Below are 10,559 nucleotides of genomic sequence, written 5' to 3'. Positions count from 1 at the left end.
CGGCTGCCGCGGAGCCGGGCGGTGGCGGCGGTGATGGCGCATGCGCGAAGGCCGCCGGTCTTGTCCCCCCCCCGTGACGTCACTCGTTGCCCCCGCCTACCTCCCGGGGGGCGTGGCCGTGCTGGGTGGGCGGGGAGAGGAAGTGCGGGGTGCCGGTCGTGGTGTGCGCGGGGAGATGGGATTAGGATGAGCCAAATGGAGGCGAAAGCTGAGGGGTGCTCAGGGACTGGGGGCCCTCGCAGCCTGGGGGTGCCCACAGGGGGTGGGGTGCTGCGGGGGCCCCAAAAATGTAGGGGGAGACAGGGAGCAGGAAGGGGTGCCCTGGAATGGGGAGTGCCTATATGTGGGATGATGCCACAGGGATACGGAGCCCCAAAAGCTGCACCCAGCCGGCTCCCTGCAGCTGTGGTGTCACCGATGATGTGAGAGTGCCCCAGAATAATACGGGAGTGTCCCCGGAGTACAGGAGCACCCACAGGGATGGAGTGAAGCCCTGCAGCTATCAGAGTCCCACAAACAGACAGCACCCCACGCATCCCAGGTGCGGCGTGCCCTGGGCTGGGGGTGCTGGGAAGGTGCCCCCCCAAACCGCTGCTTCCTCTTTGCACTGCAGAAGGTTTTGCAACCTTGCTTCCTCCCTGCGCTGCATAAAGCAGCAGTGTCAGCTCTGTTTCAGGGTCACTTGGCAGAGGTGTGGGACCCGGTGGCAGCAGTGGGCCCACGTCTCCACGCTCCCAGGGGCTCCGTTTTGGGGTGACGGCGGGGGACATCCCGTGGCAGCGCTCAGCCAGGCCTCGGAGCAGCCAAATCTGGGAGCTGGGAAGGGGAGAAGATTTGGGGTGCAGCAGAGGCAGCGACTGGTGGGTGAGTGCCTGGGATGCTTAGCTTTGGGGTGCGATGGGGCACCCTGCTAACCTGGGCAAGAGGGCTCCGCATAGAGTAAACCCAACTCCACATAAGGTAACCCCAACCCTGGGGGGACCTGGTATCCCCAAATAGTTCTCTGTGTGGGATTGGGAGAGGAAATGGGGACTTCCCCTTCTGTGGGCAGAAATCTGGCCCCAGAGGAACTGCAGGGAATTTGGGTGGGGAATCAGAAAAAGCCAAAAATACAGTGGAGAGAAGTGTTTTTCCTCTGCTCCGGGCACTGTGGTGCGTTCAGGGAGCTGGCATGGGAACTGTTTTTAGGGAGAACATTGGGATTCAAAGGACTCACACCAACCAGGGGGACTCAGGAGCGCTTCTTCACTGGGGATAGACCTGGAGGGGACAGGAGAAGGGCAGTGCTGAGGTGAAGCGGTGCATATGGGGCTATTGGGCAGGGGGACGTGTGGGGATGGTGTCCAGGCATGGTTCATTGTGTGGTGCAGTGAGGTTATGGGGTGTGGGAGAGCAATGGGAACTGGAAGTGCTGGAGGTGCCCTGAGCCCACACTGCTTTGTGCTTTGCAGGCAAAATGGGGACATTTGATGCTGACGAACTCTTCAGTATCTTATACAACTATACTTCTGACTATGGCAACTACAGCCTGGCTGTGCCGGACATCGATAGCTCCTCTTCTCCATGCCGTAATGAAGGCTCCGTAGCCAACAAATACTTGGTAGCCTTCATCTACTGCTTGGTCTTCCTCCTCAGCATGGTGGGCAATGGGCTGGTGGTGCTGGTGGTCACCTCTAGCCACATGAACCGCTCCGTCACCGACATCTACCTGCTCAACCTGGCTGTGGCCGACCTGCTCTTTGCGCTCACCCTGCCACTCTGGGCCGTCTACTGGGCCCACGAATGGGTTTTTGGCACCGTCATGTGCAAAGCCATCTCGGTGCTGCAGGAATCCAACTTCTACAGTGGCATCCTGCTGCTGGCTTGCATCAGCGTGGATCGCTACTTGGCCATCGTCTACGCCACCCGTGCTGTCACCGAGAAGAGGCACTGGGTGAAGTTTGTCTGTGTGGGAATCTGGGTGTTTTCGGTGCTTCTCTCCCTGCCCGTGCTGCTGTTCCGTGAGGCGTTTGTCTCAGACCGCAATGGCACGGTTTGCTACGAGCGCATTGGCAATGAGAATACCACCAAGTGGAGGGTGGTGCTGCGGGTGCTGCCGCAGACCTTCGGCTTCGCCCTGCCCCTCTTGGTCATGCTCTTCTGCTACGGTGTCACCGTGCACACCCTCCTGCAGACCAAGAACGTCCAGAAGCAGCGTGCCATGAAGGTCATCCTAGCTGTGGTGCTGGTCTTCCTTGTCTGCTGGCTGCCCTACAACATCACACTGGTGAGCGATACTCTCATGAGGACGCATGCCATCAGCGAGACCTGTGGGAGGAGGAAACACATCGACACAGCTCTCTCCATCACGCAGGTCCTTGGTTTTGCCCACAGTTGCATTAACCCCATCATCTATGCCTTCATTGGGCAGAAGTTTCGCAACAGCTTCCTCAAGATCCTGGCACAGCGCGGCTTCATCAGCAAGGATGCTGTGGCACGCTACGGCCGCACCTCCTACACTTCCACCTCTGGCAACACCTCCACCACTCTCTGAGCTCCACTGCTCCCCAAGACCCGGTGCATGAAGTCCTGGCACCCCATACACCCCAGCATCCTAACCCCAGACACAGCCTTGGGCAGTGGGTACGGCTCCCTGGCACACAGATGGGTGTCACTGTGGGCTGCACACGGTCACACTGCGCACGTCAGCATGGGGGTCTCAATGGAAAGATGCTGACCACTGCATACTCTCCCTGCGCTTTGGGATAAAGCTTACGACTTTGAGGACATCATGGCCCCGGTGTGGCAATGATAGCTGCCCAGCAATAAAGGAGGTGGCGAGTTTTTCCACGCTTGTATGGCTCCTGTTGACTGGGGGGTGATAGGAGGGGTTGGGGCACGTCCCCGGGGCACTGCTCAGCCACGGCATTTCCTGGTGACAGTGAGTGCGGGAAAGTGCTGTTACCCAAGAGGCTGTTGCAGAGGGTTTGCATCCTGCACATCCCTCAAGGGGACCACAACCTGGCGTCACTCTGTGCCACCACTGAGTCCTTCCCTAGTATGGGGTCTCTGTGTCACCTCTGCGCACCTGGAAACATGGCTGAGGTCAAACTCTCACCACCCCCTTCCCAGTTCCATTTGAACTCAAATAAAGCAAATCCCTGCAAAATCCGTTAGTGACTGTTCCCTGTCCTTGGTGACACTGAGCCAGCCCTGTCTCTCCCCTGCAATCCATGAAGGTGGTAGCACCTGGGACACCCCCTGTCCACAGCACTGCATTGTGCAAAGAGTCAGGAACTGCCCCTTACACAACTGGGATGGGGTGGAGGGAGCTTTTCCGCACTGGCTTAGGCAACTGGGGCTGGTACCAGAGCAAAGAGGGGCTTGTGGCCCAGGTTGGGTCCCTCCTGCCATCCCATATGTGATCTGACATCATGGTGTCTGCCCCAGCGTTCCCCAGCATTTCTCTATTGGGGTCCCACTCCACTCCTCTGTCATCCATACCACAGCTTCCTGGGATCCTTAATCCTAAGGACATCAGGGATTGTGGGATAGGAGTGAGGCTGGGAACAGGATATGAGGGTTCCTGGCACCGAGGGAGGAGGAATTGAGTTGGACAGAGACAGCAGGGGGCTTGCAGGGCAGCAAAGCAGCAGATCAGGGCCAACCCATCACCTTTATGTCTGGGAAAGGTCTTGCTCAAGCGGTGCCTGGCAGGAAACCAAGGCTGTTGGCTAAGAGCCCTCTCCCCTTGCATACTCCCTGCATCAGGATGGGGTGAAGTCTTGCCTCGGCAGAGACACCCCATAAACAGACAGTCCACCCAAGGAGGGCTCAGACTTCCCCATAGCAGCATGCCCATTCCCAATGCCCCTCAGGGCATCAAAGCAGCAATGACGGATTGATGACACTGGAGCCACTGGGATATCAGCACCGGGTTGTTTCTTTCTCCATGGGCCAGCCATGCAAAAGACATCTCAACCCTGAAAACCAGAGCAGCAGGACCTACCCGCCGGCCCCATGTCCCAGCAGGTTGGATGTCCTCCCAGCTCACGTAGCCTGTGGGTGCCTTTGCTGGTAGCAGAGCAGGCAACATCGCCCCTGCTTCCCCATGTCCACGGAGCATGTGTGGCACACCTTGCCCTGGCACAGCCTGCTGAGAGAGCAGACGGTAGGTGTGTGGTAGTGGTTGTTGTTCCTGCTATGTTCCCCCGTGTCCTCCCGTGCCCACCTGCAGCTGTACCGCCGGGACAGGAGGCGAAAATCCTTGCCACAACGGGTGCACAGCCCCACATCACGGGGCGCCGGGCTGGGTGCCTGTGGGTCAATGCCCTCTGTCTTCTGCCACAGGGCATCCTTCTCCCTGCAGGGAGGGGATGGGTCACCCTTGGTGGGATACTGGGCCACTGCGGGTGGGTTGCATGTGCAATCAGTATGTGTGTGTGCGTTCCTGTGTTTGATAGGCTCCATGCAACAGCCCCTCTGTAGCTGCTGTGCCCAGATTTATCCCATAACCCACATAATATTTATCCCATAACCATACCTAACACTGTGAGCAGTGCAGAGACAACAGCAGGGACACTGCACTGCTCACAGTGTTAGGTGTCTGGGAACACGACCTGATGTGGGTGACATAAGGTTGGCACCTAAGTTGGGCACCGAGCCTCCCCAAGGTGGCAAGTGGGATTTCCCTGGGCTCTGGTGCCCTCCTCTGGGCAAAGAGCTTTGGGAGCAATCGAGTGTGTGTGGCTGCACACCCACTGGAGGGGGTGGCAGGATGTGTACAGAGGGCAGGTGAGGGGGCAGGGCCCTGCTCTCACCGCAGCAGTTCCAGCAGCCGCCCCTTCATGTCGCGGATGAGCTCCTGCTGCCGTGCCTGCTCTGCGCCACGCATGGCCTCCCGCTCCTGCACCTCCCGCTGCGTCCGCTGCAGGGCTGATGCCCAGCGCTCCCCGTCCTGACGAGCCCTGGCATTGGGGCAGGTGTGGCACCTTTGAGCCCAGCCCCAGGGTGGCAGTGGGGAGAAGGTCTGCCTGTCCCTCTGGCCACCTCTCCATCCATTCCTAAAGCCATTCAGCTCTCCATCCTCACAGCCATCTTAACATCCACCCTAGCTGTCCATCCATCCTTCCCCAAAGCCATCCCTTTGTCATTCTGCCCATCCATCTATCCATCCATCCCTTCATCCATCCATCTATCCATCCATCCATCCATCCTCCTCTCCATCTGCTCACCCAATCTTCATCCCTTCATCCCTCTGCTCACCCATCCAATCACCCCAAATCACCCCATTTCTCCCTCCATCTGCTCACCCCAGATTAATTCCCCCATCACTCTCCCCACTGATGCTTCCATCCTTCCACCTACTCATCAATCTCCAAACTTCTACCTGCTTCCCTTCCCAACTCCACCTCTCCCTCTCCACATCTCTCCCTCCCTGCCCATCCCCTGGATCAAAGTGGGGCACCAAGGGGTGACCCCTGCAGCATGTAGGGCACCCTGCAGTTTGTCCCCTCCCCACCTGCTGAGCTGCTCCTGCAGCCGCACCACCTCCTCCCGCAGGGCCTGGATCTGCTGCCTGCTCTGCAAGGCTTCCTCCTGTGTTGCTGTGACCAGGGTCACGAGGTGCTGGGGGATAAGCAGGGCTCAGGCCTTTTAGACCCACATCCCACAGTGGGGCACCCCATGGCTTGCCCGTACCATTGCCATGCCAGCAGCCGTGCTGGGGTCCCCCTCTTCCTGATTGTCCATCAGTGGGTCACGGGAGAGCTCCAGTGCCCGCCGCAGCACCTCCTCCAGGGCGGCCATCTGGGCTGGGGCATCTGTCTGTCCCCGTGCCTGCATCGCAGCCTGGCACTCCTGCAGGCGCGAGGTCAGCACCGCCACCTCTGCCATTGCCTCGTCCAGTTGTGCTGCCCGCTCCTCCGCCACCTCCTGCCACCGCCGAGCCTCTTCCTGAGCCTGTGCCAGCCCCCCCGGGCCACCCGCCGCCTCGGCCAGAGTTCGGCTGAGGAAGGCGTTGGTGTCCCGCAGTGCCTCGGCCTCGTGGGCCCACAGCCGGACCTGCCGGGCACTGCGCTCCTCTTTCTGCCGGTGCTGCCGCTCCTCCCGTTCCAGCTGGGCACGCCAGGCCTCCTCCTGTCGTCCCAGCTCGGCACGCAGCTGGGACACCTGTGCTCGCAGGGATGCCTCCATCCCACTATAAGCTGGGGAGCCAGGAGTGATCCCCGGGTCGGGTGTTGGGGTCACGTTGGGATCTGCATTGGTGCTACACTGTGCCTCGGCAGTGCTGGGCATGTCCTCCTCCTTTTCATCGTCCTCCATGTCTTCCTCTCCATTCTCTTCTGCTTCCACATCATCCCCCTCCTCACCCCCTGCCTGTGGGCTGGGACAGCCTGGCACCCTGTGGGGCACTGCAACTGGCTGGGTGATGCCATCAGGACATCCATGTACCCCTGTGCTGCTACCTTCTGTTTGCAGGGTCATCTTCACCACACTGGGCCGCACCAGCGTCCTAGAGGGGACATGGGGCTCAGGGCCACCGAGGCAGTAATGTTGAGCCCCAGGTGTCCCCATTCTCTCCGGCATTCCCTCATGTGCCCAGGACTCACTCAGAGAACATGGGCCAGGCGGTGTCCAGGTCAGCCCTGTGCAGGGCCAGGTGGAAGGTGATGCCATCCAGCTCATACAGGCTGCCCAGTATCTCAGCCCGCCGCTGGGGGCTCAGGAAGGGGCTGCGGGCATAGTACCACTCACTGCAACCAAAACAGAATCTCACACACCCTTTTCGAGCGCACAGAGCAGTGAGCCATGCCTTGTAGTGGCACAGCCACCCCTGTGCTCCCCATGCTCTCACCTGAGGCTCTCGGGGTCGATCAGGCAGAGCTGCAGGGACTCGGCCAGCTGCCGGTGCACCAGGCAGTAGCGCAGGAAGGCACGGCCCCTGCCCACAGGGGTCTTCAGCTAAAGGGGAGCAGGGGTGATGCAGCACTGCCATGCCAACCTGCACCCCCAGCATAGCCCGTGCACCGTGTGTCCTGCATCTGTGACCATGCCCACCCAGTGGGTGCCCCGTGAGCCCCCTCCGCTGGCCCATGCCCACCTTGTCCAGCGAGATGACGAAGCGGATGCCTTCGTGCTCCTGCCGACGCTGCGCCAGGCCCTGGCACAAGAAATCCCAGTAGTCCTTGCGCTGCCCAAAGAAGCTCTTCTTCTCCTTGAGGTCAAACTGGAAGAGACACGGGCTTGCTAGGAGGGTCCCTGTGCTGCCCAGCCTGACTCTGTGGTACTCAGCTGGCTTCCCCAGTTGAACCCCACATGTTTGGGAACAGCTCTATTTGCTGGCTTTGTGCCTCAGTTTCCCCTTTTGTTGCACACACAACAAAAAATGCTCCACATATGGGTGCAGGCGGGGCCAATCCTTGTGCCCACACGCCTGTATGGCTGGGGATGCCCACGAACAGATGACATCATCCAGGGTTCCCCAGAATGCTTGGCATGAGGACCCTCTACTACCAGTGCCCCCCAGGGAGGGGAGTACCTGCAGGAGGAACTCCAGCTGGGCACAGAGGCTGTGCAGCTCCCGACTGCCATCCGTCACCGGCAGGTTCTGCTCCCTGTAGCTACAGTTCAGCTCAGCAATGGTCTCTGCAGGGCAACAGGGATGAACTGGCACGGCTTGGGCAGCCTGCCCAGCCACACATCCTCCCGGCTCCCAGCTCGGGGATTTCTGCCCGAGGGCGAAAGAGGAACCGGCAGAGGGATGGAGAGGCGGAGCGGTGGGAGCGAGGGGCACAGACAGCAGTGGCTGCGGGATGATTTGAGGGTGCCCGTGGGGACATGCTGGCACGGGACATGCTGGCACGCTTACTCTGCAGGTCCTTAATGACGCGTCTGAGCTCCCCGTCCCCTGCCATGGCTCCAGCTCTGGACCTCTGCAAAGGCAGGGACACCCATGAGAGGCGCTGAGCTGGCTTGCACTGCTGCATCCCCAAATTCCAGCTTGGCCTCCCACTGCCCCACTGATGGAGACTTTCACTCCCCTGGCTCTACACTGGGGCTGCTTTCTGCTAAGGTAAGAAGAGGGGTAGACTCAGGCACACCCTTCCCTGCCCATGCCACCCCATTCACGTGGGGCATTGAATGGGCGAAGGTGCTCCACCATGTGCCCATTGGCTGTCCATGTGCCTTGATCCAAAATGCCTGTGGGCTCTGCCCCATGGCATGCCCAGCTCATTCTAAGCCTCTGCCCCATTCCTCAGATGCTACAGGGACTGAGCCCCCCACCCTGTCCCCATTCCTGTTCCCAACCCCTTCCCCTAGGATTCAGGATGTGGGTATGGCATGGGGGAAGCACTGCTTTTGTTTCTGCTCTCACTTCCCTTGCTCACCTCATGATCAGTGCATGGGACCCCTGATTCCCCCTTCCTTGTCGGGAGGAGAGGGCACAGGCCCACAGCATACAGACCCTCAAAACCAGTCCCCCGCTGGGCAGAGTCCCCCTGGCACAGTATGCTGCCTGCAGGGCTGGCATGGCATGGCATGGCATTTGGGAGTGTGGTAGACTTGGTGTGGGGGGCACAGAGCTGGGGGGTGGCACCAAGGGGACAGGATGAAGGGCAGTGCCCGTGGGGGTAGCACATCTGTAGGGCTAGTCACTACAGGTGGTGGCTGGCCATGGCAGGGAGGAACAGCAGGACGCCTGGCTTCCCGTCCCAGTGCCCTTGGGTGCCCTTGGATGTGTGTTCCCTTCCGCCTGCCCTGCCCATGCCTATGCCTATGCCTATGCCTATGCCTATGCCTATGCCTATGCCCATGGCCATGCCCATGCCTCAGTTCTCCCTGGGCAGAGCTGCCCCTTACCTGGAGAGCTGTGGGTGCCCTGAGGTGCTGCTGGGTGCTGCTCTCCTCTCACTGCTCCCCACGCCCACACTCCTTCTCCTTTTGTACCTTGGCCAGGAGGAAGTGCTCAGGATGGGAGCGGCTGAGTCCCCCCCATGCCCCACACAGCCCCACATCTCTGCCCCACCTGCCCCAGCTCCCAGGTTTAGGGGTGCTGAGTTGGTGGGTGCTTCCCCTACCAGCCCCTCCTGCCTGGTGTTCTGGAGTGGGGAAAGCACATTGCCAGGCCTGGAGGGACCCCAATCCTTCCCATGGCAGGGGGGGGGGGGCACGTGGTTTGCGAATGCTTTGAGTGTCACCTTTCAGCTTCTGGGGAGGGGGCTGAGGAACCATGCTGAGTTCACGGCAGCCACAAGAGCTGCCACGTCCCTTGGCAAAATAACCCCCCCACACAAAAGCCCCCAGGAACAACATCCCTTGGTTACAGAGCCCCCTTGGGAGAAGCAGCGCTCCAAAGAAGGCCCACAGCCCCCCTACATCCTGCCCCCTGCCCCAGCACCCCATAACCCTACCTTTAATGCCGGGGGGGGCCGGGAGAACCACCACCCCCATCCAGGGCCTGAGCTCGCTACCAAAGTGAAAGCAGGAAGTGGTGCTGAGTGGGGGCTGGCCGCTTTTTTGATGAGTGTCAGGATGTGAGGTGCCCCCCAGCACAGGGCAGTGCCCCCTTGTCTCCATCACCCCACATCACCCTGCAGCAAGGTTGCACCCTACTGTGGGGGGGTCAAGTGCTGTGTGTATGGATGCACACGTGTGTGCCGTGGTCCCCCCCCAGCATCCCATCCCCAGCTCCTCTTCTCCTGGATTGCCACCCAGTAGCCGTGTCCCTGAGGGGGTGTGCTGGTGGGCCGTGGGGGGGGGGGGGGGGCACACATTACCCGCCCGCCCTTGGCGCGGGTGCAATTCAATTAACGAGGCCTGGCCCGTGCTCAGCGCAGCCAATAACGCTAATGGCCCCGCACAGGCCTGGCTCTGCACAGCGGGGGGGTTCGGGGGCCATCTGCTAATTAATTAAATGGGAGTGGGGGACAGTGCAGCCAGTGGTGATGTCACTTTCCTGCTGCTTGAGGCATGGGGCTGCGCCCTGGTCCCCTCCGCTCCCGACATCATCCCTCTGCCCACCCTGGGGCACATAAAGGACTCCCCAAGTCCCTTCCCATCTGCCCCTGCAACGGGGTTTGGGGGTCTTGGGGCCAGGGGGGCCTGAATGATGGCAGGAACCTCCCCTCCTGTGGCTTGGGGAGAGCCATAGGGAAATTGAGGCAGAGCTGAGTGCACAGAGGAGGCTGTGCTCAAAAAGCTTCACAGCTCTCACACATCTACAAGACAAGGGGCTGGGGGAGCACTGCCAGCATCCAGCACCCACCCCATAGAAGGACCCGGTGCGTGCAGAGGGGCTGACAAAACCACGAAGTGGGGAGGGGGGGTTAATACAGACGTGAGGGGGGGGGGACGCGGAGGAGGAGGAGGAGGAGGAGGAGAAGGAGGGGGAACGTGGCGGAGCTGGCTCTCTCCCAAGCACTGCAGGACATGGGCGGGCACGGTGCTCCCTGCCTGGCTGCCAGCGCGCAGGCGACACTGGGGGACCAGAGGGGAGGGGGGGGCAGGGCCTGGTGGGACCGCAGCCCCCAGCCCATTGCCGCACAGCCCCGTGCCTATTGCTGGGCACCTCGTGGGCA

General features: G+C 60.8%; 3 protein-coding genes across 22 annotated transcripts in view; 2 read left to right on the top strand and 1 right to left on the bottom strand.

Moving 5' to 3' along the window:
* The first annotated feature begins 87 nt into the window (after positions 1-87).
* On the top strand, positions 88-2,825 carry LOC116227328 (C-X-C chemokine receptor type 1-like). The gene is made up of 2 exons (XM_031590550.2): positions 88-864; positions 1,452-2,825. Exons 1-2 carry the CDS (start codon positions 327-329, stop codon positions 2,531-2,533), a joined length of 1,620 nt encoding a protein of 539 aa, XP_031446410.2. The 5' UTR covers positions 88-326; the 3' UTR covers positions 2,534-2,825.
* Positions 2,170-9,560, bottom strand: RUFY4 (RUN and FYVE domain containing 4). 10 transcript variants are annotated; one of them, XM_031590544.2, is made up of 12 exons: positions 9,393-9,560; positions 8,842-8,928; positions 7,850-7,913; positions 7,520-7,626; positions 7,082-7,207; positions 6,836-6,942; positions 6,591-6,734; positions 5,680-6,493; positions 5,501-5,607; positions 4,800-4,946; positions 4,211-4,342; positions 3,035-4,132 (listed from the first exon to the last, which is right to left on the bottom strand). In XM_031590544.2, the coding sequence occupies exons 3-12, from the start codon at positions 7,893-7,895 to the stop codon at positions 4,030-4,032; spliced, it is 1,833 nt and encodes a 610-aa protein (XP_031446404.2). In that variant the 5' UTR covers positions 7,896-7,913; positions 8,842-8,928; positions 9,393-9,560; the 3' UTR covers positions 3,035-4,029. The 10 variants fall into 10 exon arrangements, with proteins under 10 accessions (XP_089999898.1, XP_031446404.2, XP_089999901.1 ...); XM_090143775.1 differs by having other exon boundaries at positions 6,836-6,922; XM_090143772.1 differs by lacking the exons at positions 8,842-8,928; positions 9,393-9,560 and adding an exon at positions 2,170-2,307 and having other exon boundaries at positions 3,989-4,132; positions 7,850-7,967.
* Positions 7,922-10,559, top strand: part of TNS1 (tensin 1) — a 53,778-nt gene continuing 51,140 nt past the window's right edge. For all 11 annotated transcript variants that reach the window (XM_090143758.1, XM_090143769.1, XM_031590536.2 and 8 more), the window contains exon 1: positions 7,922-8,053. In XM_090143758.1, the coding sequence (XP_089999884.1) occupies positions 7,934-8,053 (120 nt within the window). In that variant the 5' untranslated portion in view covers positions 7,922-7,933. The remainder of the gene's footprint in view (positions 8,054-10,559) is intronic.

The sequence above is a fragment of the Phasianus colchicus genome, chromosome 7 (assembly GCF_987193195.1).
Source record: "Phasianus colchicus chromosome 7, bPhaCol1.hap1.1, whole genome shotgun sequence".
Taxonomy (NCBI): Eukaryota; Metazoa; Chordata; class Aves; order Galliformes; family Phasianidae; genus Phasianus; species Phasianus colchicus.
Note: the sequence above shows the minus strand (reverse complement) of the source record. Positions and strands in the feature narration are given on the sequence as shown.

What these genes read in the sequence shown, in the direction of transcription:
- RUFY4 (XM_090143772.1), bottom strand. Translation starts at nt 7,967, where the DNA reads ATGCAGCAGTGCAAGCCAGCTCAGCGCCTCTCATGGGTGTCCCTGCCT. An exon ending in TCGTCATCTCGCTGGACAAG is followed by an intron (nt 6,943 to 7,081) that starts GTGGGCATGGGC and finishes GCTCCCCTTTAG; the next exon opens with CTGAAGACCCCTGTGGGCAG. An exon ending in CTGCAGGAGCAGCTCAGCAG is followed by an intron (nt 4,947 to 5,500) that starts GTGGGGAGGGGA and finishes CCCCAATGCCAG; the next exon opens with GGCTCGTCAGGACGGGGAGC.
- LOC116227328 (XM_031590550.2), top strand. Translation starts at nt 327, where the DNA reads ATGGGGAGTGCCTATATGTGGGATGATGCCACAGGGATACGGAGCCCC. An exon ending in GCAGAGGCAGCGACTGGTGG is followed by an intron (nt 865 to 1,451) that starts GTGAGTGCCTGG and finishes TGTGCTTTGCAG; the next exon opens with GCAAAATGGGGACATTTGAT.